This window comes from Onychostoma macrolepis, chromosome 17 (assembly GCF_012432095.1).
Source record: "Onychostoma macrolepis isolate SWU-2019 chromosome 17, ASM1243209v1, whole genome shotgun sequence".
NCBI lineage: Eukaryota > Metazoa > Chordata > Actinopteri > Cypriniformes > Cyprinidae > Onychostoma > Onychostoma macrolepis.
The window spans coordinates 27,796,889-27,824,339 of NC_081171.1; the positions used below are offsets into that span (position 1 = coordinate 27,796,889).

A 27,451-nucleotide genomic window follows, 5' to 3' on the forward strand; every position below is an offset into this window, starting at 1 on the left:
GGATGATGGCACAAATGGCATTTATAATCTGTATCTCATATTTCCTTAATGTGTTGTACCTTTGACGGTGTTAAACATGGTGTCATGTGGATGGGAATATGCATAGAAATTATATGCAGATGAGGTTATGCATAGTAAAACTAGGCGTTGTAAGCTCCATATATGGTGATTTCTGGGAGGAGTCGGGGTGGAGATGCACATACACACAATCGTCCCCTGACTGGGATTTATAAAGGGATTTTTGCGCAGGTTCTGGCATACACATGGTTTTCGCATGGCAAAATCTAGCTTTTGTGCCTACGTACACTTTAACGATGAAATCTATGAAGAGTTTTATAAATGAGACCCAGATTACTTGATTACCAAAATAATCGTTAGTGACAGCCCTAGAGCAGATAAAACATAATTTATCATTTTGACTCATCCTTTCATATATAAAAATGTAAAAAGGCTGAAATGTGAGATTTTATTGCTTCTTTATTTTTTTTGCTCAAAAGTTTATTTCAACATGTAGTACATGTCAGTAGATAACATGTTATGAATATTTATAAAAAAAAAAAAAAAAAAAGTGCATAGTGCTGCTACTTTTTGTTGGTTCTTGGCATAAAACTTTATTTCAGTGTGTGTCCAGGACATTTTAACATGTATTATACCATGTATAACAGTTTGGATAGATACATTATTTAAGAGATATATGTATTGGATAACATGGGTAGCTCTAGTCTACTTTCATTTTTAAAAAGTAGCTCTCGAATGAAAAAAGGTTGGAGACCTCTGGTTTAACTTAACCTTTAGTTTTAATGTGTTAAAACCTCATATTCAGTTCAAGTGATACTAAAAACAAATAAATAAATAACCTCAAAGGAGAGAACAAGCATGCAAAGCTACTGTGATATCAATACAGAGCGAATACCAATAAAAAAATATACTCACCATGACAACTTCTCCAGCACATCTGTGACGTGTTCACATTCAGGGCTGAGGAACGGGCTGGCCTCAGCACAACACATTATAGCTACTGTATACATCTCCAAAAGAGGAAGCGGATCTTCATCTGGTCTCCACTGACATCCATGATGCATCAAAACCTGCATGAAAAAAAGAGCCATAAATGAATGGTCCAGCCCAAAGCCATTTCCAACAAAGGGATGTAACAGTAGTAAGAGTAATAATGAAATATGGTACATGCTAGAGCTGACAAAACAGCAGTGATTTATATGATATGCAAATTAAAAATATTACAATCATATATTGATAGGATCCTAGCATGATTTATTGAATCTGCTGGTCAAAGAAATTTGTCACAAACTGATAAATAATGAATTGAGAACAGCAGTTTTCTTCAATAAAAGAGACAACAATTAAAACCCTGTCTCTTTAAGTTATATCTGCTGAGTGTTTATATAGATAACGGTTATAGGATTATATATAACATACATATTTGTTTTTTTCCTGAGTAAAAGTACAGGCTGCTGCTACAATAAGCTAATGTGTTAGCCATCAGGAGCTGTGACCATACCATACAAACAAACGGCATGATGCAAGATTTAATGACTTTAAAAGACAATCACGCTTCATCTCTCCATCACACAGCTTTCTGTGTTTTACCCATCACATTTATGAATGACTGTATTATTATTGTTAGTTTTGTTATCGTTGGTGCAGCGATGCAAACATGCAGCATCGTCCACGAACAAAGACTGACAGATTAAAACGCATGAATAAAGTCGTACTTGACAGAAATCCTGACAAAATCTATTGGAGGCATCTAGCGTCGACTCGGAGCTCCTTTTTAATTCAGAGATGAGATCCTGAAATTTGTGTCTGAGGGCCACAACCTCAGTCGCGTTGCCCTCCTCCTCCGCCATCTTCGCTGCATTCACACCAGCCCAAATATCTCAAACTACTACGGCCAAGGCCTTATCCAAATATTCATGACCCGTGCATTCGCTATTAGAGGGTTACCGAGCACCGTCAGCACAACCTAATTAATATTCAAGAGAAAATCTGCATTACAGCAACGTAACCAAGCGATGTCTACGAGGCATATTTAATATTTATGATTGTGAAGCAGTCGCCATAGTAACTGCTCTGAAGTACATCAAAGCACCATAATTAATATTTATCACCCCTCTTTGGTCATAGTAGTATTCGAAACTTCGCATCGCACACTGTCCCAGCAATGGCGCAGGCGGAATGTGGCTGTCTCTTTTCACAGAAATTAACTAAAGAAGAAAAAATATATATACATCACTATCGTTTCAATCACATAAAAAACAAACTTGAGATAATATTGTTTTTGCTAAGTGTATTCGCCTTATTAAGATCCAAGTGGTTTTATTTGCATGGCAAAAAAGGCTTTGCATTGGTAACAATAAATTACAGACATACACATTTACAGTTTTGATAAGAACAATGAAAAGGAAAAGTACACAATGATTTGGTTTCTTATTTAGAAGTGTTGAACATTATGTGTTGTTATTGTGTGGTTGGTGGTCCTGTTGCACTGATAATCTTTTGTCATGACAGGACATCACACATTTGCTGAGTTTCTCTCAGCACGTGGGAGTATGTTCCTTCATGGCATCAGGTTCAAGTCTTTTTTATGGGTTTTGATTAAAGCGTTCTTTACACTGGGGGGAAAAAATGGTTCTTATAAGAACTATTCACTGAAAATTCTTCCAAAATATGCGAAAACCCACTTTGAAACTTTTATTTGTTAGGGATTAGGAATTTCAATCACCCTCAATCCATACAAAGGATAAAGCAAGTATAAAAGTGATGGAGAAAAGAAGAAACAAAGCTCGTCACAAGCAATCATATTTTTTATTTAATATATGGATTTGAACAATCTTACAAAAGTAAGATGACAAAATAAGTAAATTACCAGTAAAAGAGGGCTTAAACTAATAAGCAGAGTGCAGTGATGATGTTTTCTTGCATTTTATTAATGATAAAATATCACATTCTGTGCTCTTAAAATGTTGGTTACAATAATGATGGCAACCTTTTGGGAAAGAAATGGTGGGGGGAAAAAAACACCCAGCCTTGACAATTTATGAAGAAATTGTCATGGCAGAAGAGTAAAATATGCATAGCTAACAAAATTCTAATAAGTGGCTTAACATGACAGGAATAAAACTAGTTTTAGGCAAACACAAGCAAATCTTGAATGTCACAATGTTTTTTTTTTTAAGACTTATGATAGTAGCAGGTGCTGCAGTGGCAGTCTGTGTGGTTCACTAGTTTGACATCATTGACAAACACCTACAAATAAACACAAAAAAAATATGTGTTATATACTCAAGAGTAAAATAATAATATAACGAAACATAATATTACAGCAATAGCAGTTATTAATGCACATTTTACCCGTTTAACTTCTTTGGCTACACAGCATGTAGCTTCTGATGTGATATTTTTTGGAACAAGCATTGTTTTCTTGGACCTCAGGGGCGTGGGGTAAGCCCTAGAAAAACAGCATCCCATACACTGATAGACAGGGGCTCCAGGTTTTGAGAAAATGTTGTTCTCCTTGAGTTTGCACTCCTCACATCCAACTTGTAGAAAATAAAAATATATTAAAGGAAATGGTCCCATACGAAGTATCAAAATTTAGTCATTGGTTAGAAACTTACAGTTATTCATATCATTTCTTGGATACAGTTGTCCAAGATGAATAAGCATAAAAAACAATAATATACTTGCTCCAGCATATCTCGTCCAAAACATGATGGCTATAATAGAAGAAAAAACAGCTAAAAAGTGTACATACATTAGGCTACACAATTAATTTGCTACATTTGTACATTTTTAATGTATTTTTAAAGCTCATAAATACTTCATTTGAAAAATTACCTTTGTTCTTGACTTCCTGCGAGATGTGATCAATCTGTCTTCTCAGAAACAGGTATAGCTACCTTTTATACCTTGCTTACGTCTGCCCCGTTTTGTGTGTGTGCGCACACATGACCACATGCGTGACTGTTCCCTTGCTGACCTTGTAATCCATTAGGTAAATGAAGTAAAGGACTGAATATGTACTGTAGTTTCAATGAACAATGTTTTGTCTTTGAGATATCTGACTTTTATCGTTTTTACATTGTTGACTGGAAACCCACCCTTCCAACCACCCACTCCCCCATTTTGTACAGAAAAAAAATTGTTCTGCTGTTGTTTTTTTTTTTTTTTTTTTTTTATTCAAACCTTCAGATTGTTACATGATTTACTGACACATTAATTAACCTGTAATTAACGCTGTCCTTAATCTCCACTATAAACACACATATCAAGTGTCAAGGTTGAATGTTTGCTTTGCCTTCACTATCTCTCAATCTTTCCATCTGCAGCAAATCCACAAGACCTTGGTTTGGATTGTGCAGTTTCATGCCTGATGCAAAGGTAATTCAATATTTTCAATGCCAGATGGAGAGTCACATTAATAACAAACTGAGATTGTAGGAAATGACAATGGCAACATGCAGAGACATTCTCAAAAATGTTCATTCTCTTTTTTCTATTTTATGCTACCGTATTTTCAACACTGCAGTTTATTTGAAGCCTTTGGTCTAGATTTTGTTACACTATGTCAATTTATTGTTCTGCTTCCTTTTACATTCTCCAGTGTATAAAGTCCTTTTTTTAAGACAAGAAACTTTATAGAACAAATTTAACACAATGCATCAACATTTTGCTTAGGTAGCACATGCTGAAAAACAACTTTCAACAGATCTCCATTACTTTTTAAATTGTTTTACAAAAATGATGGCTTGAATATCATGCTCCTAACCACTAACTTGTGTTTCTGATCAGACCTGTCAGCTATACCCCTTTATGACACTGCCACTTCACTTGAGCTACGGAATCAAATGCATGCAATTTATTAGAAAATATTATTTTAGTCTTTCGACTTCAACATTTGATGTTCAATTCAGTGTTACTTATAATTCCTTTATAATTATTCTGAGCGAAAAACGCAGGTGAACCATTTACTAAACATCAACAAAACTGACAAAAGCAGCACTGCAAATGCATTTAGCAAGAATTCAAATATTCTTCTATAAATCTGAATTTGAAACAGCAGTTCTAACAAACTATTTGTTGTCATTAATAATGGAAGTGACCACAAACTAGTCAAAATCAACAAACTAACTCAAGTAGTTTTTTTTTTCTTTTGAAGACACTTAGGCTGGAACAAACATTTACCCAATCTAACTCCAAACTGCAAGATTCAGAAAAGGTGCATTTGCACATCTTTCTATGGTCTTTCTAAAAGTTAATTTATTTCAGTAATTCAACTCAAATTGTGAAACTTGTGTATTAAATAAATTCAATGCACACAGACTGAAGTAGTTTAAGTCTTTGGTTCTTTTAATTGTGATGATTTTGGCTCACTTTTAACAAAAACCCACCAATTCACAAACCCACCAATTTTCATCTCAACAAATTAGAATACTTCATAAGTGAATTGTTGGCCTTCTGGAAAGTATGTTCATTTACTGTATATGTACTCAATACTTGGTAGGGGCTCCTTTTGCTTTAATTACTGCCTCAATTCGGCGTGGCATGGAGGTGATCAGTTTGTGGCACTGCTGAGGTGGCATGGAAGCCCAGGTTTCTTTGACAGTGGCCTTCAGCTCATCTGCATTTTTTGGTCTCGTTTCTCATTTTCCTCTTCACAATACCCATAGATTCTCTATGGGGTTCAGGTCTGGTGAGTTTGCTGACCAGTCAAGCACACCAAAACCATGGTCATTTAACCAACTTTTGGTGCTTTTGGCAGTGTGGGCAGGTGCCAAATCCTGCTGGAAAATGAAATCAGCATCTTCAAAAAGCTGGTCAGCAGAAGGAAGCATGAAGTGCTCCAAAATTTCTTGGTAAACAGGTGCAGTGACTTTGGTTTTCAAAAAAACGCAATGGACCAACACCAGCAGATGACATTGCACCCCAAATCATCACAGACTGTGGAAACTTAACACTGGACTTCAAGCAACTTGGGCTATGAGCTTCTCCACCCTTTCTCCAGACTCTAGGACCTTGGTTTCCAAATGAAACACAAAACTTGCTCTCATCTGAAAAAAGGACTTTGGACCACTGGGCAACAGTCCAGTTCTTCTTCTCCTTAGCCCAGGTAAGACGCCTCTGACGTTGTCTGTGGTTCAGGAGTGGCTTAACAAGAGGAATACGACAACTGTAGCCAAATTCCTTGACACGTCTGTGTGTGGTGGCTCATGATGCCTTGACCCCAGCCTCAGTCCATTCCTTGTGAAGTTCACCCAAATTCTTGAATCGATTTTGCTTGACAATCCTCATAAGGCTGCGGTTCTCTCGGTTGGTTGTGCATCTTTTCTTCCACACTTTTCCTTCCACTCAACTTTCTGTTAACATGCTTGGATACAGCACTCTGTGAACAGCCAGCTTCTTTGGTAATGAATGTTTGTGGCTTACCCTCCTTGTGAAGGGTGTCAATGATTGTCTTCTGGACAACTGTCAGATCAGCAGTCTTCCCCATGATTGTGTAGCCTAGTGAACCAAACTGAGAGACCATTTTGAAGGCTCAGGAAACCTTTGCAGGTGTTTTGAGTTGATTAGCTGATTGGCATGTCACCATATTCTAATTTGTTGAGATTGTTGAACCAAAAACTTAAATTACTTCAGTCTGTGTGCACTGAATTTATTTAATACACGAGTTTCACAATTTGAGTTGAATTACTTTGAACTTTTCCACGACATTGATAGTGATAGTGAACACACACACATATACAGGTGCATCTCCAAAAATTTGAATATCGTTTTTTTTATTGTAACATCTCAAAAAGTTAAACTTTTCTTCATTACATGTAAAGTAAAACATTTCAAAAGTTTTTTTTTTTTTTTAACTTTGACGATTACAGCATACAGCTCATGAAAGTCAAAAATCCAGTGTCTCAAAATATTAGAATATTTACATTTGAGCTTCATTAAATGACCATCCTTACAGTATAAATTCCGGGCATCTCTTGTTCTTTGAAACCACAATAATGAGGAAGACTGCTGACTTGGCAATGATCCAGAAGACAATCATTGACACCCTCCACAAAGAGGGTAAGCCATAAATGGAGTAATTACTGAAAGGGGTGGCTGTTCACAAAGTGCTGTATCAAAGCATATTAAATGCAAAGTTGACTGGAAGGAAGAAATTGGGTAGGAAAAGGTGCACAAGCAACAGGGATGACCGCAAGCTTGAGAATACTGTCAAGCAAAGCCGATTCAAACACTTGTGAGAGCTTCACAAGGAGAGAACTGAAGCTGGAGTCAGTGCATAAAGAGTCACCACGCTCAGACGTCTTCAGGAAAAGAGCTACCAAGCCACTTCTGAAACAGAGACAACGTCAGAAGCATCTTACCTGAGCTGTGGAGAAAAAGGACTGGACAGTTGCTCAGTGGTCCAAAGTCCTCTTTTCAGATAAAAGTAAATTTTGCATTTCGTTTGGAAATGCTGCTTGAAGTTTCCGAAGTCAGTGATGATTTGGGGTGCCATGACGTCTGCTGGTGTTGGTTCATTGCGTTTTATCAAGTCCAAAGTTGATGCAGCCGTCTACCAGGAGATTTTGGAGCACTTTATGTTTCCATCTGCTGACAAGCTTTATGGAGATGCTGATTTCCTTTTCCAGCAGGACTTTAGCACATGCCCACAGTGCCAAAACCACTTCCAAGTGGTTTGCTGACCATGATATTATTGTGTTTGATTGGCCAGCCAACATGCCTGACCTGAACCCCATATGGAATCTATGGGATATTTTCAAGAGAAAGATGAGAAAACAGTCGATCCAACAATACAGAGAGCTGAAGGCTCAATAGTGCCTCTGCAGAGCCACAGACTGATCGCTTCCATCCCATACCTCACTGATGCTGGAGTTTGTGCTAAAGGAGGACCAAGTATTGAGTGCATAAATTAACATACTTTAAAAAACTTTAACTTTTCTTTTTTGCAAATGCTTTTTTTGATTAATCTTAGGAAATATTCTAATATTTTGAGATACTGGATTTTTGACTTTCATGAGCTGTGAGCTCTAATCATCAAAATTAAAAACAAAACTTTTGAAATGTTTTACTTTTCATGTAATGAATCTAAAATATATATTAAAGTTTCACTTTTTGAAATAAGATACAAAAAATTTTCACAATATTCACATTTTTTTTGCGATGCACCTGTATGTGTGTATATATATATATATATATATATATATATATATATATATATAAACCTAGCTTAGTGTACTTCGTTGGGCTAACTGAGACTGGTCAAACTGTTGCATGTTCTGAAAGAAAGGGCCTGATCTTCCTAATGTTGTATAAAGCAAATCTGCAGGACCGTGCAGGAAATCCAATGCTCAGTTAGTCCTATGCAAGTATTTATAACAATGGTCACTGATTTGTGATAATTTTACACATACTGCTTGGCGCACCTATGGCAGTGCAGTGATTTTAAGACAGGCATATATCATTTCTTAGAACAGCAAAAGCAAGATAGTAAAAAAAAAAAAAAATATTTAGCCAGCTGTACATTGTCCCAGTAGCCTATTTTACAATTAACTGCATTCAAGTCATCCTGTGTGTAGCACTGCAGAATGTAAATATGGTTTTAGCCACAAGAAGCCAACGATAATTAACAATAATAATTGACAAACAACAATTTGACATAAACAAGGATACTGATAAATTAATCTATGGTGATTTTTATTTATGACAGCCTCCAAGCAGAAGGGATCCAACCAAATGTGTAAACAACTGACAGAGATGTCATTGTTAAGATGAAGACAAAAAAAAAAAAAAAAATCCTAAAGATCCTATGAACATAAAAGAGTTCCAGGGAGTGGCTTCAGAGGAAAGGTTCATTATTATTTAAAATTGCATTGGTGAGCTGTTAACATATTGTAATAGTTAAAGACTACTACGCAATTTAATGTGTTTGATTAAATCAATAACACATTAATATCAAGAAGAGGACGTCCTAGATCACCGAAGTTCCCCACAACAGCTACTAGATTTGGACTAGTCATTTAGATTTGGGTTAGTCATTTTCATTGGTTGCAGATCATTTTCCTCCTATTTTTCCCCACCTTCCCCAGAAGACACAAACAAACAAACAAATAAACAAACAAACATCTACATCCGTGGTGCGCCATAATCGTCTGGCATCCTCTCAATGTTATACCTAAAGAAAAAAAAAAAATTATAAGAGTTATATTAATTTACACAGGTGACAAGATAATATTCTTCTGTTACCATAATTCGTCGAGATTTTCTCTGACTTGAGATGGTGACAATGCCATGTCACTGTAACGTATGCCATTAAAGTATTGCGATAGAGATTTGAGAGCAGTTGGCTGTCTCAATCGGTGCAGCTTCTCCACAGGGACCATGTGTGTTTCATGTTATGCTGACACCTTCATTTCCAGTATTGCTCACAAATCTGTGTTTTTATAATAGAACTAACTCATTTCATGCATCCCTAATACAAAAATAAAATTAAAATAAAATGCAAATTTAATGTTATTTTAATAGTATTGGCCTATGTTAAACTTTATTCATCTATATACAGATGATTTATTAAGCAGTACTTAAAATTTTTGCAAAATGTTGCAAGTTAAAGAAGGTTTGAAACGTCTGTGTATTTAACAGATATTGCATCTAATCCACTCAATCTATGAAAAAGTACACAAACACTGCCAGATCATCACTACGGGAAGCGGGAATCAGAAAGATTCAAGACTTCAGTCAAACTCTGGAGTTTGCACATAACCTAGACTTTCTCACTTGCACTCAACCAGCTGATAAGGAAAACCCGCCAGACCCACTCAGTAACATTAAGGTAAGACTTAGCAAAGAGAGCTTGAGTACCTGTGATTGGAGATGTACATGATGGGGACACCTGGGATCTTCCGAATCCTCCTTTTTAGGTCTCTGTCCACCGTGGCCACAATGTAACATTTGTGCTAATGAAATAAATGGGAATGCTTTAGTCATAATATAAAGGGTATCAGCTCTGAGATTAGAATTGTTTCATAGTCTCACTTATTTTATTGATTTGTGAATTTACTTCATTTTTACTCCTAATATATATTTGAGAATCTCATTTTATTTATTTATTTGTTTGTTTGATTGCTTGCTTTTGTGAACCCTCCACATTTGCTGTGCCTTAACCTTCATAATGCATTCAAAATCTGCATTTGACTTTTGCATTCCTGGGTCCATTTGGACCTGGTGGAATGAAAGATTATTAAACAGTCATATTTCTGAACTAAAGCCATATTGTATCGGATCAGTAACTTCTAGTTAATTAATGAATATGCAATTATTTTAAAGTTTTGAATGTTAGTGTTTTTACAACATTTTACTCTCTTTTTTATTAAATTGAACCATGAAAAAAAATTATAATAAATCGATCATCAATAGGTGTGCATATTCATGTTTATCAAAATTCAGTCCTAATGTTGTGTGAGATTTTTTGAAGCTAATTTTTTGAGAGAAGTCTAATTCCTGTAGCTTCTGTAGAGTAACACCAAGGTCATGGGTTCGATTCCCAGGGAATGCATGAATTGATCAAATGTATAGGCCTACTTTTAGCACATTGTAAAAACAACAACAACAAAAACGTCTACCTGTGTATAACTGTAAATGATCTAACTCACTGATCAAAAAAGTCTGCATAACATTATGTGTAAAGCCTCAGTTGATACTTGGGTCAAAATTTGACCTGAACACAAAAGGTTACATGGTTACATCTCTTAAAAATTAGATATAAATGGCCAAATGGGAACCCTGAATTAGCTGAAGTTCAGTTGTTTATCTTTAAAAGAAAAAAGTATCATCTGTATGCAAAATTACCCACATTTGGTTTTTGACCGCTGAAAATATTATGGGGGAAAAATAATATAATAAAAGTGCTTTTACCCTTCTTTTTTTTTTTACCCACTGTCACAATAGGCATATAATGCAACACAGATTGCTACATGTAATTTGGTTCCAAATCTCAGGTGAAAATTGTTACAAATAATGATGCTGCCATCTTAGTAAAGGTAAACAATTATAACTGCACGGATTACAAAGTTCTCATACCTGTGTTACTCTTTGCACCAAGCAGTCATCAGCATATGTTCCTTTGTGTGAGCAAGGTAATCGATCAAAGCGGGGATCTTTTGCAATCCTACAAATAAAGTTCAAATCAGCATAAAAACCAAGGAAGAAAGCGTAGCCTCTTTCATACAAAAAACCTGTTAAAACCACAGTGAAATGCCAGTTTGAACTTTTCTGGTAAATGCACCCAGTGCCGCGTTAAGCCTTTGCGTTCCCCCGTCCCCCCTCCGTTACACGCCAATAAAAAATAAAAAATGCAATCAAATAGGCTACTGTATAAAGACAGTCACGATATACTCGTGAAATGAAAAATAAACGAACACAATGCGCATGTCATAATCCCATAGGTAGCAAAAAAATATGTAGCCTACATCAATTAAAAAAATATTATCGAGTAATCTTACAAATCAGCAATAGCCCAGCAAATAAAATTAAATATCACTCACCACTAAAAGGGCTTCTTTCTGCTCTTCTTATAATGCGCTAGAAGTTATAGACATTCTAAAAATGTATAATTTTGTTTTTCTATTTAACAACATTAACTCACAATAGTGAAACGCATCTTCCCTCTATTTGTATTTATATTTATTAAGCACCGATAAACACAACAGCAGTTGAGCATAGTGCTGTACATATAAAATAGAAACCAGTAAAAAGATTAACATCAGTAAACTAAATAAAAATTTTAAAAAGCCAAGGTAAGAAAATAAGATTTCAATTTTGTTTTAAACTCATAGACAGAATTTGAAGCTTTCACATATAAAGGTTATTCCATAGCCTCGGTCCAACTATTGCAAATAGTAAAAGGTAGATAGTATGTTTTCTAGCTGCATGTTGTGTTTATGATCAATAATCACATCTTTGCATTCGACCAAACCGATTTGCAGAAATCACTCGCTGTGAAGCGGGAACGACTAGGCGGCAGAGGATTCCGCTTGGTCTTAAAGCCTTCCTTGAGCAGCTACGTTCGTAATTCAAAAAATGATTTGTAAAAAGAAAAATGTATTTGTTATTTGTATGGTCTAAGTGGTCATACGGCATATGCCTGCAAATACATCAGACAAACTGATGCCTTTAAATATGAGACGATATGGAACGGTTGGCAACCCTATAAAATGCAAAAGAGAATTGACTCAGGGGCCCCGGGCTGCAGCCCATGTCACCCATTAGGATAACGCGGCCCTGAATGCACCACATCTACTATTCACATATAAAACAGCTTTCTATCTGTTATCTACACCGTTACTATTCCAGATGCTGACAACTTTTGATGAAATGACCAAAAATACCCAAGAAACAGGGCTTCTCTCTCTCACTCAATTTTTGGGATTTTGCATAGAATTTGTGGGCGTCAGAGAGCCGCTATCAATATGCCAGACACTGCAGGAAAAGTGGGATGTCTGCCATTCACAAATCAGAACAGAAATGATGACAGATGTCCTCATTTGTAAGTCACTTTGGAAAAAAATATGATTACAAAAAAATCTTCTATATGATTACATGTAAATGTAATATAAATTCTGTTGAAACTGTAATGTTATCAAATTGGACAAACTGTTCAAATGTTATTTACGGCAAATGACATTGCTGTCCACAATGTAGTTAACCTTATGACCACTGCAGTGGCACACACTGCAACAAAGGTGGAACTGAAGTTACTACTGCTTAAGCCAGCAAATGCTGCAGCTGATTTACCAGCATTTCAAAAACTGTTCACACATGAGCTCTAAAAAGAAAAATGTCTTCTAATTACAACATTGCGACAAGTCTAAGCATGACATGCTAGGGCAAACAAAGCTAGTAATTTACCCTATGATCAGAGAAATTTCTGCAAGATACATATCACGCATATACATCTAATTGTGCATTAAAATTATATATTTTATATGTGTGTAATTCTGTAATGAACATTAAGCTCACATACCATGTTAATGTATTTGTTCATTTTGTTCTTTGAAATAGTGAATGGCATGTTGTTCCTGATGCTGGTCTGCTGTGCTATGTTACACATTCCACTGTGTTGTTAGGATGACATTTTACGGGATACATTTTTAGGATCAACTGCCTCAGAGGTCTAACAGTGCTCAACATTGCCAAAATGATTATGACAGCCAATCAAATCAGAGAAGACTAGCTTTACTGTTCAGAGTAGCTGAGTGTTTGTCCCAGTACTTTAGTTTTAACAGTGAAAGAGTGCAAGATGCAAGTAGCTAAACATATTTGCCAACTGTTTTATGAAAGAAATGTTAAACAACCGACAGTATTATGCTTTTTTTTGTTTAGGTATTTTCTGTTTTACATAGAAAATATAGGTGTGATTCATTTAATTCACAACTAAATGTGTTTTAAAGTGAATGTGTGCATATTTTAAAATAAAACTATTATTTGCAAATTTTACAAACAAAACTTATTTTACAGCTTTTCATTATTCCCTTTAAATCTTTAATTTAAATAAATAAAAACAGGACATTTAAATAAAAAGGATAATTATTATGCCCCTGTCCCCAGGTTTGGTTTGGTCCCGTGTGCAAGACACTGTTATTGTTACATGTATGTCATGAAAGTGTGCATTACCGCAAAGCCACTCGAAACTTCATCCCTAATTTCTCAAGCTCAGCCATCACACAGTCCGTTATGCAAGGAACACCTGAATCACACAACAACAACAAAAAACATTAGCTTAATTATTAGCTTGAAAACTACAAATGTATGCTAGTAGTTAAGTCAGATTGTGTAACTTGTATGAAGATTAGGGGCTGTAAGCATAAAGCACTCAGACAGGGTAAAAATGCATAAACATTTATATTAATACATACAGGCAGAGGCGGACAAAGTACACAACTTCATTACTTGAGTGAAAGTACAGATACTACTGGTCAAATACTACTCCACTACAAGTGAAAGTTGTAAAGACAGGTTTTTACTTAAGTAAAAGTATGGAAGTACATGTTTTTAAAAGTACTTAAGTATCAAAAGTAAAAAGTAAATGCATTGTTTTATTGTCACATTGTTGTATACTTACAATAACTTATACAACAAATGCAACCTACTGAATAAACATATTAGCTTGTATTATCTTTGGAATTAAGAGTTTTTATGTTACAAAAGCTATTGAAATGCAACAACTGAATGAAGATAATCATCTTTATTTTTTTATTTAACACTCCTACAACTACATTGAACTCATTTTAATACTCGTTTAAAAGTTACAAAGTTATTTTTCAAAGAGATACTGAAGTCTATGATATGGTTTATTTTAGGCAAACAAAGCAAACATTGAAAAGAAAACAAACCTTTAGTCTCTTCAGAAAACTGGAAGATACTCTCTCAGTATGGCCATGGATGTGCAGGTTGCACCAAAAAAACGTCTATTTGAATTTTGCCATCAACTGATCAGTGTTCAGAAAATGCTCAGAAATCAGTGAACTTCACAACATGTGGCTAGGGTTGGGCATTGTTTGAAATTTATCCATTCCGATTCTGATTCTGCTTATTGAAATGAAGTAAAACATTTTGACCTGTATGATCATTTAGCCTACTTATTGATAATTTGTTTGCAAAAAATATATGTATTTATGTGCAGTGTTTTGACAATAAAATAATGTTCAGATTTATATACTTCCCTGACCAGTTTTTAGCAGCAATTTACCAGTAGGCCTAAGTTTTATATATATATATACACACACATTGTAAAGTGTAGCAGCCATTTTTGACGGATATATTAGCCTACCATTTGTATTGCCATAGTTTAACTACAAAAATAAAACTATAGTTACTATGATGAATTTAATGAATTTTGTGGTTACTGAAGTTTTACTACAAATAGCATAATTATGGTTACTATAGTGAGATAATAGTACATTTGTGGATACTGAGATTTTACTGCAAATACCATAGTTATGGTTACTATAGTAAAAACATGGTACAAAGGTACAACTACAAAGGGCTTTATTGAGTTAACACATGCCTTTTTTTTTAAGAGCGCTTTTAGCTGTGCAGTAGCGCAGACGTTTACATTAGTTTAGCAGGGAAGGTCCCGAGGTTGCCAGATTTGTGTAAAAAAAATTCAGCCAAATGTCCATTCAAAGAGTTAAGTGAATCTGAAAATGCACGCACAGGAAAAACTGCTACATATAATGACTTTCGACTTGGGGACCTTGATATAAATGTAGTTGAGTAAAAAGTACGATATTTGTCTTTCAAATGTAGTGAAGTTAAAGTCGCAAGTTTCCAGAAAAAATAATACTCAAGTAAAGTACAGATACTCAAAAAGTGTACTTAAGTACAATACTCAAGTAAATTTACTTCGTTACTGTCCACCTCTGCATACAGGGATTAATTAAAATTGGCCTTCCCATTTCATTCATCAAAAATTATTCAACAAAGAAACCTTTTACTAAAATACCATTTTGTGTTGTAATAAATCATGAACAAATGAATGGTTTCATATAATACTATTACATCAAACCCTAGCAAATGTACTACTGGTTAATTCAGTGGTTGAGTGCGGCCATTTTTCTACACAACACTTAGGTGTGATCTGTTCCTAAGAGCATTTCTGAAGTTTTATGCATATGACCCCAGATCACATTTTATGAGTGGAGATGCCACTAAGACCCAATAACAGAAAAACTATTTTTTTCCAACAAAGCCTATATTTAAAAAATAATAATGAAATATATATAGTAGCAGAAGTAAATATTATATCATTCATGATAATCGTGCAACAAATTATCTAAGCCTTGAATTTTACACCAGGCCCAACAGTTTAAAATCAACATTGCATGCTAATTTTATTTGTTTTAGTTTCATTTAAAAATGATTATTACCATAATTTACTCACTCATGTCATTCCAGACCTGTATGACTTTCATTTTAAGATACTTTGAGGAATGTTTCAAATGTTTTTCTTGCTTACAAGTAAAAAAAAATAGACTGAACTTGAACATACATACATATATATATATATATATATATATATATATATATGTATATGTCATTCCAGCAACAACATTGCACACAGGATGCATTCTTCCTTTTAAATATATAGACCTTTTAAAATATCTATAATAATAATAATAATTAAATTACAGTAAAAAGTTAAAGTTCAGCTGCATTCTGATTCACAGGGTCCCTACACAGTGTTCACTGCTCTCTACTTACTGAGCACATGATACCTATATCTATTTAACTTCATTTCACTTGACAAAATGTGTTAAATTGTAACACCTTTTAGATACTTTGCACAGGGTACTTTTAGATGTATATAAAGGGGTCATCGGATACAAAATTAATTTTTACATGTTGTTTGAACTGAAATGTGTCTTGGCAGTACATAACCACCCTATAATGATAAAAATCCACCCAGTGTTTTTTTTTTTTTAAATCCCCATTCCCCATAAATAATAACCCCTTTCTCAGATCAAGCCATTCACAGATTCTTGGCGGAGTGACGTAGTTCTGCACAGGCCCCTCCCACAATTGTTGATTGACACTGGCGTTGTATCATAGACCCGCCCTGAGAGAGCTGTAAACAGTCCGTCATTATTTAAATGCCAGAGAAAGTGTAGACAAGAACATCTCCTAAGTGATTGAGGTGTTTTGTTGTTGGATGTAATGATGAACATAGCAGTTGTCATTTACCCCCGACATCTGAGCTGCTGAAGACACAGTGGATTACTTTTTTTTTTGAAGGGAATGTGCCCCCTGATCTACCTAAATGAGTCTATGGCCACATAAACACTGCAGTTAAATTCAGTTGTCAGTTCACCTTTTACTCCTTAATCGCGTTCTGTACACACATAATTCACTAAAATACAGGAGTGACAACCGCATTAACTCCCGAAAAATACAGGTAGTGACAACCGCATTAACTCCCGAAAAATACAGGTAGTGACAACCGCATTAACTCCCGAAAAATACAGGTAGTGACAACCGCATTAACTCCCGAAAAATACAGGAGTGACAACCGCATTAACTCCCGAAAAATACAGGTAGTGACAACCGCATTAACTCCCGAAAAATACAGGTAGTGACAACCGCATTTACAAAAATTCTACGCAGTGTGTACAGAACTGAACTGAACAACTAGTTGTTAATGACATATTTGAATGTGCATCAGTGTCTTCGTCTGTATGTGAAATGCAAGAAAATAACAGTGAAAGAAGTCTTAACTTAGCACGGGGCTAGCTGCTAGCGGTGAGCATAAACAACGCTGCACGTCTAGCAGTAGTTTAGTTAAAATCGACGGACAAAAAGAGTCTTTAGTCAAAAAATGGCACATAACAAACGGCTAAACTTTTATTCACTCCCGCAAGATGACAGAATGTTCCTATGGTTACAAATGCTGAAGTTAGTGCTGTTCCGTACACACATGTAATGATCATTTACGGGACTCACTCCCACATTTAAATGCAGTTGTCACTCCTGAAACTTGTAGTGTGTACTTGGCCTATGTTTACGCGAATCATTCGTGATCCAGCTTCACCTACAGAAGAAATGAGTAATTTGCAAATTGCCTTTCCTAATAATGTGCTAGTTAGCAAGTTCTGTAATGAATGCGGCTGAAGTTTACAGCCTAAGAGAACTGCTCGTCACCCCACGAAAGAGAGGGGTGGGGTGAACAAAGGTCATTAGCATTTAAAAGGACATGCACCGAAAAGGGTCGCTGTGAACAGAACTGTTTTTGTCAAGGTAAAAATGGTGTTTTTTACACTACCATTGAGAAATTTTAACCAAAGTATGCTATAGACTTTTAATTAAGACCCTAAAGAATCATATCAACTTGTGGAAAATGAGCATCCGATGACCCCTTTAAGTATAAAAACTATAACAATAATTATAACTATAGTTAAACTAAACTAAAATTAAATAAATTACATAAAAATCTAATTAGGTTACAGGTGAAACAGTTCTATTTCTGCTGTTCTACAAGCACCATCTACTGTCAGAGAGTGAATCTGCATTTTCATTTTGCCTGGTGCTGTCTTTCTGCAGACCAGCATGGAAATCAACCAGCTGACTTATCCACTCTCTCTTTTTTATTTTACAAACAATGGTTAAAAAGGATGAAACTGTTTTATTGAAAGCTTATTGTTTTGATGATTACCTCAGACTATTAATCAGTTTAACTCCCTCATGTTCAGTTTTTTGACTAAAATCTTGGTTCATCCCAGTTAATTTACCTGAAGTGATCTGCTCTGATGATTGGTTCAGTGAGAATGTGCACTGATAGGGAAACTGTGCTACGTTTTGTGAACTACAAAGTGAATAAAAGATAGCAATCTCTTTAATTTTCTATAAAAAACAACAACAGGAACCCTCCGTTTTCACCCCTGTATCCACAGGATTATGTTGTAAACTCTGTATTAAATACAGCATAATTTTTGTTCAATGTTGCAGCAATGGGAATCTCCACAGTGATCAGTTTATCCAATATATGAAAGTGACATGACATGTAGGAAAGTATGGTGTCCGATACTTAGAATTTGTGCTGTGCATTTATCCCATCCAAGCACACACACACATACCCTAAACACACACCCGGAGCAGTGGCCAGCCATTTTTGCTGCAGTGCCCAGGGAGCAGTTCGAGGTTTGGCACCTTGCTCAAGGGCACCTCAGTCATGTTATTGAGGGTGGAAGAGAGTGCTGTACATTCACTCCGCCCCACCTACAATCTCTACTGGAATTGTAGACTCAAACCCGCTGCCACTGGGTTACAAGTCCAACTCTCTAACCATTAGGCCACAATTGCCCCATAACACCCATCCTCTTTCACATCAGCATTGATGAAAGTAATTCTGAGAATGTGGAGACTTACATTTAGCATAGAGGCAGTCCATCATTGACTGGACAACATCTAATTTGGCCTTAATAGAAAAGTTGATAAAGTTGGTATCAACAAGGATATAATATGGAGGTCCAAGCTGGGTGTTGTATTGAAAGAACATACAAGATGGGTACTTTGCTCTGAAAGAAAGAAACGTTGAGGCATAAATTATTAAGTGTAATTAATGCAAACACATGCATACAAAGACTCAAAAGTACTCAACATATTAATATAATGATCACTACAGGAATTATATAGACGTTTAAGAGAACAGAAGTTTGTGCACTGAAATTTGAAATTCATTTTCTGTGATGACGTGTGTGATGTTCGACTAGGTCTCACAGAAGTTATAAGTTTGATTTGATATTCTGATGTACAAAATCTTCTAAAGTGATAATTTACCTAAGAAGACTTGGTAATACCACTGGTACAGCTTGTACAGTTGTACAGATTACTTTTTGGTGCATGAAACTTATGGAAAACATTGACTTTCTTTGTACGGACAAAAACTGCCAATTAATTCAAATTAGGGGTTCTATGGATCATAGTTGTTCTGTGATCTGTACGGACCAGCCCCACCGTTTGGCATGGATGTGATTCGTGGATTAGTTCTTTAACCATCATAGACTGATGCACTTGCGCTTGTAAGTTGAGACACTTAAACATTCAAGTATTTTTAAACAATTAAAGAAGCGAAGAGAACACAATTTGGTACTCGCATGCTGTTTTCTGCACACACACCAAGCATGTTTCAGGAACTGCAAGAACACAGAATTCAGTTTTCTGTTGCTGCATCTCGCACTTGAATGGACACATACCTACAAATTCATCTCAGAATAACTTTTTCAGCAAGCTTTTGTTCAATAAGCTGTTGTTGGTCCCATTTTATTACTGACTGTTCTGTTATTATTAATAATGTTTGAACTTTATTAGGTTGGTAATATTTGCTGTGGTATCAAAGAAGTACTTAAGTAATAAATAGAACGCAAAGTTATATTTTTGCGTTATGAATTGATCCGTGAGTTTTGTGATCCATTGAGCCCCTAATTCAAATATCTTTTGTATTTCACAGAGAGAGAGAGAGAGAGAGAGAGAGAGAGAGAGAGAGAGAGAGAATTTCAGTAGATGAAACCAATACAGTAAATTTCGGTACTATAGCAAAACTATTGCGACTATTTTACATTCATTTTTTAATTAAACCTTTTTAAATTAAAAAATTTAATATTTTCATTAAAAAAAAAAAAAAAATATAATGAGTTAATTATTAATGAGTAAACAATAAGTAAACAATGTTAAAACTGCCTTAAAATATTGTTAAATTATGTAAACATTGCATTAAAAAGGATCAACACATAATGCACAATTCTATTTTCATAATATATTTGTCCTTCACTCTCGAATCTTTGCAGTGTGTAAATTGCAGCATGAAAAATAACATTTAAAAAAAAAACGATGGAAAAATATTAAATTATTCATAGCTCATTTGGCACGCTTTGTTCGCTGTGACTCAAACAGAAATTTTTGATGCTCTTCACAGAGCGCTCACACAAATATAGTAAAGACTAAAAGCTGCTGCCTACTGGTGGGTACTGGATCGATTCACTACTTTCTATTACAGGTTTTGCAGAAAGACTGGCATGCTTACATTTTTAAATTTAAGTATTGACTTGGTACTGAAGTATGGGTACTTTTGGCAAAACTACTGGACAGTATATAAAAATAATTTTAAAGTTTAATTTTATTTGATTTGAAATAATATTTTTATGGTACAGCTAAATGCTCTTTAAATTAAGTTTAAACTATTTTGTTTTACATGTGGGGTTGGAATTTACCATGACATCAGTATCCTCAAAATGCTTTATTAAATGGAATATGAACTTAGAGCTTTGAAGTTCTGTACGGTTGTATTATTTCTGTACGTGAAGTTCTGATTATTATTATTTTATAATTCCGATCATTTATTAACTTTTTAAAGTCCCATATCTAAACTTTTCACTAAAAGCAATTCTATATTTGGAGAAAATATTAGAATAGATATGATTAAACCGTACATTGTGAGTCAATGTTTATATCTCATGCCATTCAAATAAGCATACTGCAATTTCTGCACAATAATAAATCAGCATGCATCAACAGATGCAAAGTAACACAAACACAATCAGAAATATAGAATTCAAACTTACACTTCTTGTTCTTTAATGACTGAGGGATCTTCTTTCTTCTTCTTCTGTGTTTTTGCCCTGTCCTGTTCTTTTCTGAACAAAAAGAATGGGAAAAAAGCAAGGTTATGAGATGCTACTTTTTACAGACTGTGCATACTATACCAAATTGAGTTCTTCACAAATCGGTCACTAAAATATGCATTTTCAAGCATCAAAATTATATTTACAACAGCAAAGGTAAAGGGATCTAATAAAGAGTGCTTTACATTGAGGCCCAACAGGAAAAATAAATGGCAGTAACATGTTACTTTGCTCAGCGGACTACATGTCTGTGTTCCTACAGTCTATGTACTTTTCCGTATATTGTATGAGTTTTTAAACCCTTAAACATCCCTCAAACACCAAATCAAAACAACCAAAATTTTGACTGGTAACGTTCGTGTAATTTGTAAGTTTCCTATTTCATTAGATTCTCTCTGTGACACGCTACCAATATTATCAACTTGTGAGAAGCATTTTAATCTATGTGTTGCTTATAAATAATATAATATAATACAAATGATGATACTCACATCCTCTGATCCTTTAAACTGATCATTCTTTTCATGGTAGCATATTTTTTCTGTTTCTTCTGTTTCCCCTAATTCACACAAAGACAAGTTGTCATTCAGCCAAAGAAGAAATAAAGCCATTGTGAACATTGCTAAGCATTATTGAGATAAACACTTTATTTTACCATGACGGCTGAAAATGCTCGAGATCAGCACTCTAGTCCTCGTGTGTTACACTTTGCGACAAAGAGTCCTTTGACGTCAACATTATGCGACACTTTCCACATTTTACTTACGCAGCGTCATTTCCTGCGTCATCTATGCTAGCGCTAGATCCTGCGGTCTTTCCGGTTCTCAATAGACATCCATCAAGGTAAATGTCTAGAAGACAATACTGCAGCTGTTGTCTAAATATGAATAGTAAAGTGTCGTACAGTACTTTATAGGCTTACTGATGACTTTTAACTGCATTGTGGGTATTTCAGTTCTGAGTGTTGTTTTTCTATGACATTGTGTGATTATTCCGCGGCGCATATTCTGTTTTTGGCACCGTGTTTCAGAGTTCAGGATATGTAGGTTTGGATTGTTATTTAGGTAGGCAATATATGCTAACATTTTCGGAGACTTTAGTTTTGTGTATTTTGCTTCACTAGTATGCACCGATGTAATAGATTTAATATTAAAGTCTGTACTGATAACAGGACTTTAATGTTTAAAGACTTAAACGACATTATGGAAGAGCTGCAGTAATTATTTAGCAGAGGTGAAACTAAGGGTGCACGCGTACATATCCATGGCGTAAGAATGGATGCGAAGTTGTTACTGTAAAAAAGTATTCATGTGAAAGTATCCATTTTTTCCACATTATGATATGTTGCAGCATTTTGCGAAATGCTCTATTTTTTATTTTTTTTACATCAGTCTGTTCTCTATGCCCTGTAAAGCAAAAACCAATCCCATGAGGCAAAGCAGTTTTGTGGTAACCTTGTAAATTGTAAAAACTGAAAATGCATACCAGAGCAAAAACCAAGCCATGTGGTCAAAGGAACAGACACAGGTTTGTCTCGAGGCACAGATCTTGAGAAGGCTACAAAACATTATCTGCTGCATTGGAAGCTGCCCAGGAGCACAGTGGCCTCCATAATTCTGACATGAACATAATTCTGAAGAAGTTTGGAACAAGCAGAATTGTTCAAAGAGCAGGTCGTCCAGCCAAGCTGAACAATCAGGGGAAATGTGACCAAGAACCTGACATTCACTGGGATGGGAGAAACTTGCAGAAGGACAAACTCCACCAGTCTGAGCTTTATGTGAGAGTGGCCAGATGGAAACTTGGAATTTACAAAAAAAAAAAAAAAAAACAGGCTGTGAGAAAATTTCTTGGAATTGAGACCTCTGTAAGGAGGAAACCACGAACTGCTCATCATCTGTGTAATATTATCTCAATGTTGTAGGTACCATCATGCTGTATTTCAGAGGCAGGAACTGGTCAGTGTAGAAGGAAAGCTGAATGTAGCAAAATACAGAGAAATCCTTAAAGGGATAGTTCACCAAAACATGAAAATTAAGTTGTTTATTCACCTTATGTTGTTGCAAAACTTTTTTTTCCTTATGTGCAACATAGAAGATATTTTGAGAAATATATATATATTTTTAATTTATTTAATTTTTTCATGTGATGGAAGTCATTGAGCTCCAATATTGTTTGGTTCTCAACATTCATCAAAATATCCTTTTTTGTGTTCCACAGAAAATCACCAAATACGAGAAGTGCAAAGCTTGTCACATCATACCCTCGACCTGAGGCTTTAATTGCAGCTCAATGTGCTTCATCTAAATATTAAAGGGATAGTTCACCCAAAAAGGAAAATTTACTCCTTTTGAGAGTCATTTACTCTCCCTTAAGTTGTTTCAAATCTGTATTAGTTTCTTTCTTCTGTTGAACACAAAAGAAGATATTTTGAAGAATATTGGACACAACCGTTGTTGCTTATGTTGCATCGCGCCAGCTAGAGGCTGTTTACACTAGACGCGACAAAGATGTTTCAGATCATTTGACCTTTCTGTCAGCATTCCATAAATAGAACAAGGCATCAGTTTACTGTTGGAGATTTGTGGCCCACATTGTGCCGCATCCAGTGGAGACAGAATTTTATTGTCTTTAGTCACGTCGCATCATGTCGTACCACTCACGTCCAGTGTAGACTCTGTACGAAAATGTGACAATGAAAGGGTTTGAATACTTTCACTAAATGCACTGAAAATATTTGTACTTAAACAATCTTAACAATGCTTCACAAGTCCTAAATCATATGTATGCTGTCCTTTTCCCCAGTAGGAGAAGACATGGGAGAAGTACTCAGGACCAGATAGGACAGCAGAAAGCAAGGCAGACCCTGAGCTCACAGAGGTCTGAGTGGAGCCTAAACATGGTCTAATGGACCGTCTCTTTTTGCTGACCTTCGTCTTCTGTTCAGTCTCGTGGATTTTCTTCTGGGAGGTGCGCTGGAAGAAAGGCAAGGAAAGTCAGATTGAAGAATGGCTCCAGAGACACAGCCTATCCAAATACAAGTATTTGTTTGAAGGTTAGTTCAACACTTTAAAAACAAACACTTTTAGTTTATAGATTTGCCTCACCAGGATTGTTTAGAATATTAGTATTAGTTTAGAGCAGTAGTTTTCAACCTGTGGACTGAATTTCATTTTTGAAAATGGTTGTAATTCCCCTCTTAGGTGATTCTTGTAAGAGGGGATTTTTAATTTGAGGGGTGAAGGGGGTTATTTTTTTATAGGGTTGGGCTGATAGGCGATGCCATCGTCCATTACCAATGGCTGATAGACATCACGATGTTGAGCCGGCATCATGATCCCCCCTACCCCACCCCCCGCAATCGGCCGCATCCCATGTTCAGAAAGAAAATGACAGGTATACGGAACCTCTAAAAGGAATAAATACGAGATGGGAGGAAAACATATCAATAGCCTACTTTCTCTCGCAGTTATATCATTGAGTAATTACACTGTATATAAATTGCGGGCATCAGGGAGCCGCTATTATGCCTGGCATTAAAACTGCTTTTGAATGCACGATCGCTTTTTAGTTTCACTCTCACTTTCGAGATTCGCAATCGCACGTACTCTGTTTATACTATGGAGCGGCAGTACTTACCACACATTTTACAAGATCAGATGCTTGTCAGTGGTGCTCAGGATCTGCACATCATTCGCCATCGTCCTCAGTCATCTCTCATTACTCTGTTTATGTGGTAAGTGAAATTTATGTACTGTAATGTGACAGGCAACAGTTAGCAATCGTTATTTGTTTTCCGTGCCTTTCTGAATACGGATTTACGCTTCTGGCACACCCCCTAACGTGTTTTTGCTCTACACTGTACAAGACGCGAGAACGGTTCACTATTTAGGTTTGTACGTTAGCATTGACTCACTAACTTCAATGTTAGCAAGTTTTAGCCAGAGATACCTTGTTGAAGCACAAGATGACATTAATGTTCTGCTGGGGCAGATGAAAATTGTAACTTAATGAGAGTGTGATAACGTACATTTTTTGGTTTTCGTCTTCATTGGTATTGGGGTTGAATGGTTAGGGACATTTTGCTCTGTTCTGTTTGAGTTTAGGAAATAGAATAAAATAAATTATATTGCCAATGCTCTCAGGAAACCTAGAATCAGTGTTTCAAGTACCCCAGGCACATCATTTTTCCATTTTTGAAGCATAAACCCCATAAAACCGATGCGAGCTTCGGATCTTCCAATGTTTCTCTATGGCACTGAAACCTAAAGATGTCCAAGTTCCGTTCCCCATGCAATTGATACTCAACTGCCATTGGCTCATCTGCGTTCGAGGGTAGGGGCTTACCGATGGGTCAGTTGAAGAGCACATGCTACGAGTGCCACAGTTCGCTGTTGTTCTAAATATTAAAATATTTTCTAATATCTGTGGGGCTCTATAAAATCTGTTTCACCCTACGTTTTAGTGGACTTCATGCATTGAATGCTTGCTGTTTTTTTTTTAGCAGTTTAGTGGTTACACAGTTTTTATATAGTTTTAAAATATTTTATAATTATTATTTTTTTATATTATATTTTTCAAATATAAACATTTTGTGTAACATTTATACTAGAAGATCTATTATCTTGGTATAAAAATTAAAGTAGGTTAAAAAAAAATGAAAGTATAAAACTGAAATATAAAATGAAAGGGTGCCAATAATCCTAAAATAGTTTTCGTGGTAAGAATCTTAAAACATTTTCTTTCAATTATTTTACTTCAATTAAAGATGTACAGACTCTGGAGGAGCTGAGTTTATGTGTGCTGTCTCGGCTGGAGGAAGTGGTAAAGGAAAAGCATCACTGGAGGGAGATTATTGAGGCCCAAGTGCAGCTCCTCAGAGACTTTGCCTTCCAGGAGTGGCTTTGTTCCCAGAGCCTGGAGCACTACTATCACACGTGAGTTCACATACACATCATTGTCACTCAAAAAAGATCAACAGATATGTATATATCAGCTTTCTAGTGGGAGAATGAGAAGGGATCACATTGTTAGTGATTTCAGAGTTTGTTTATTGTGATGACCGAGTGATGGATGAAAGAATGAGAGGAGGTCTGGTCAAGCCAGGTTCAAGTGCACGCTTAAATGTGTCATGCTACGGTGTAGATGAACACACATGAAGACGAAGATGAAGGTTGACAGTCTTTATTAATCCACATATAGGTAATCCACACAGAGGAAGGTAGTAACACGTAACAATCGACGAGACTGACAAACTGAAACTGAACAGACAAGAACTTAAATGCACAGACCAATGAGGGACTAATGACTAAATTAACTAGACACAGGTGAACTGACTAACATAATCAAGGGGAGACAGGAACTAGGTCAATGGAACACATGAGGAATGAAAACAAACTAAAAGTCCATGTGGTTGTGACAAAATGATGATGCTCTTTACTACTTATGTTACTTCTGAAAAAGTACAGCTCCTGTAGCCATCTCTGACGTGTCTGTCTGCTTGATAAATGGCAGAGAAAGTCAGGAAGTTGAAACATTCGCTCATCCATCTACTCTGTCTGTTATATAATGGCTCTTCTATATACTGTATTTCGGCAGCCTGAAGACCCTGGGCTGCACTACCCTGGATGATCTAGCACAGTTTGACAGCCAGCTTCAGCTTTCTCTAGCAGCGTGGGGCTATTACTACGAGGATTACATCAAACTGTCCACAGGTGTGAGGGTCCTCCAGGCATCTAAGGGAAGCAGAGATCAAGACTACGAGATTCAGCTGGTGCACAGCCTTGCTGAGAGGCGGCTGAATGAGAAGTGGTCTTTTGGTATGTATCCTATTGTCCAAATGTATTTTTAAAGGGGTCAATGGAATGCCCATTTTTCACAAGTTGATATGATTCTTTAGGCTCTTAATGAAAACTCTATAACATACTTAGGTTAAAATTTCTCAATGGTAGTGTAAAACAACACCCTTTTAACCTGTCAAAAACCACTCTGTTCACAGCAAGCCGTTATGATGCATTTCCCTTTAAATGCTAATGAGCTCTGCTCACCCCGCCCCTCTCTTCTGTGGGGTGACACGCAGTTCTCTGAGAGACTGTAAACTTTAGCCGCATTCATTGTGAAACTTGCTAACTAGCACATTATTAGGAAAGGCGATTTGCAAAATTCATTAAAAAAAACTTATAATCACTTCTGTAGGTGATGCTGGATCACGAATGATTCGCACGAACATAGACTCGTTTAGGTAGATCGGGGGTGCATTC

The 27,451-nt window shown here is 35.9% G+C and overlaps 4 protein-coding genes across 10 annotated transcripts in view; 1 reads left to right on the top strand and 3 right to left on the bottom strand.

The window, feature by feature from the left end:
* The window catches only part of znf292a (zinc finger protein 292a), a 52,126-nt gene extending 50,113 nt beyond the window's left edge, over positions 1-2,013 (bottom strand). The window contains exons 1-2 of the mRNA XM_058748787.1: positions 1,734-2,013; positions 934-1,088 (exon numbers count right to left, since the gene is read on the bottom strand). Coding sequence (XP_058604770.1) covers positions 934-1,088; positions 1,734-1,868 — 290 coding nt within the window. The 5' untranslated portion in view covers positions 1,869-2,013. The remainder of the gene's footprint in view (positions 1-933; positions 1,089-1,733) is intronic.
* Positions 2,014-2,772: 759 nt separating this feature from the next.
* cga (glycoprotein hormones, alpha polypeptide) lies at positions 2,773-6,328 on the bottom strand. 2 transcript variants are annotated; one of them, XM_058750449.1, is made up of 4 exons: positions 3,859-6,328; positions 3,639-3,737; positions 3,373-3,560; positions 2,773-3,267 (listed from the first exon to the last, which is right to left on the bottom strand). In XM_058750449.1, the coding sequence occupies exons 2-4, from the start codon at positions 3,730-3,732 to the stop codon at positions 3,193-3,195; spliced, it is 357 nt and encodes a 118-aa protein (XP_058606432.1). In that variant the 5' UTR covers positions 3,733-3,737; positions 3,859-6,328; the 3' UTR covers positions 2,773-3,192. The 2 variants fall into 2 exon arrangements, with proteins under 2 accessions (XP_058606432.1, XP_058606431.1); XM_058750448.1 differs by having other exon boundaries at positions 3,639-6,328.
* A 2,216-nt stretch (positions 6,329-8,544) lies between these two features.
* fcf1 (FCF1 rRNA-processing protein) lies at positions 8,545-21,989 on the bottom strand. Its single transcript, XM_058748520.1, has 8 exons — positions 21,847-21,989; positions 21,683-21,750; positions 21,132-21,203; positions 18,940-19,088; positions 13,693-13,765; positions 11,101-11,188; positions 9,883-9,977; positions 8,545-9,196 (listed from the first exon to the last, which is right to left on the bottom strand). The coding sequence occupies exons 1-8, from the start codon at positions 21,847-21,849 to the stop codon at positions 9,148-9,150; spliced, it is 597 nt and encodes a 198-aa protein (XP_058604503.1). The 5' UTR covers positions 21,850-21,989; the 3' UTR covers positions 8,545-9,147.
* The window catches only part of arel1 (apoptosis resistant E3 ubiquitin protein ligase 1), a 49,641-nt gene continuing 44,135 nt past the window's right edge, over positions 21,946-27,451 (top strand). For 5 of the 6 annotated variants that reach the window (XR_009266646.1, XR_009266645.1, XM_058748515.1 and 2 more), the window contains exons 1-4: positions 21,946-22,034; positions 23,997-24,246; positions 25,960-26,128; positions 26,790-27,010. Coding sequence is in view for 4 of the 6 variants with exons in the window: in XM_058748515.1 (XP_058604498.1) it covers positions 24,099-24,246; positions 25,960-26,128; positions 26,790-27,010 (538 nt within the window). In the remaining 2 variants the exon portion in view is untranslated. The remainder of the gene's footprint in view (positions 22,035-23,996; positions 24,247-25,959; positions 26,129-26,789; positions 27,011-27,451) is intronic. The other variant, XM_058748516.1, reaches the window with a different exon arrangement.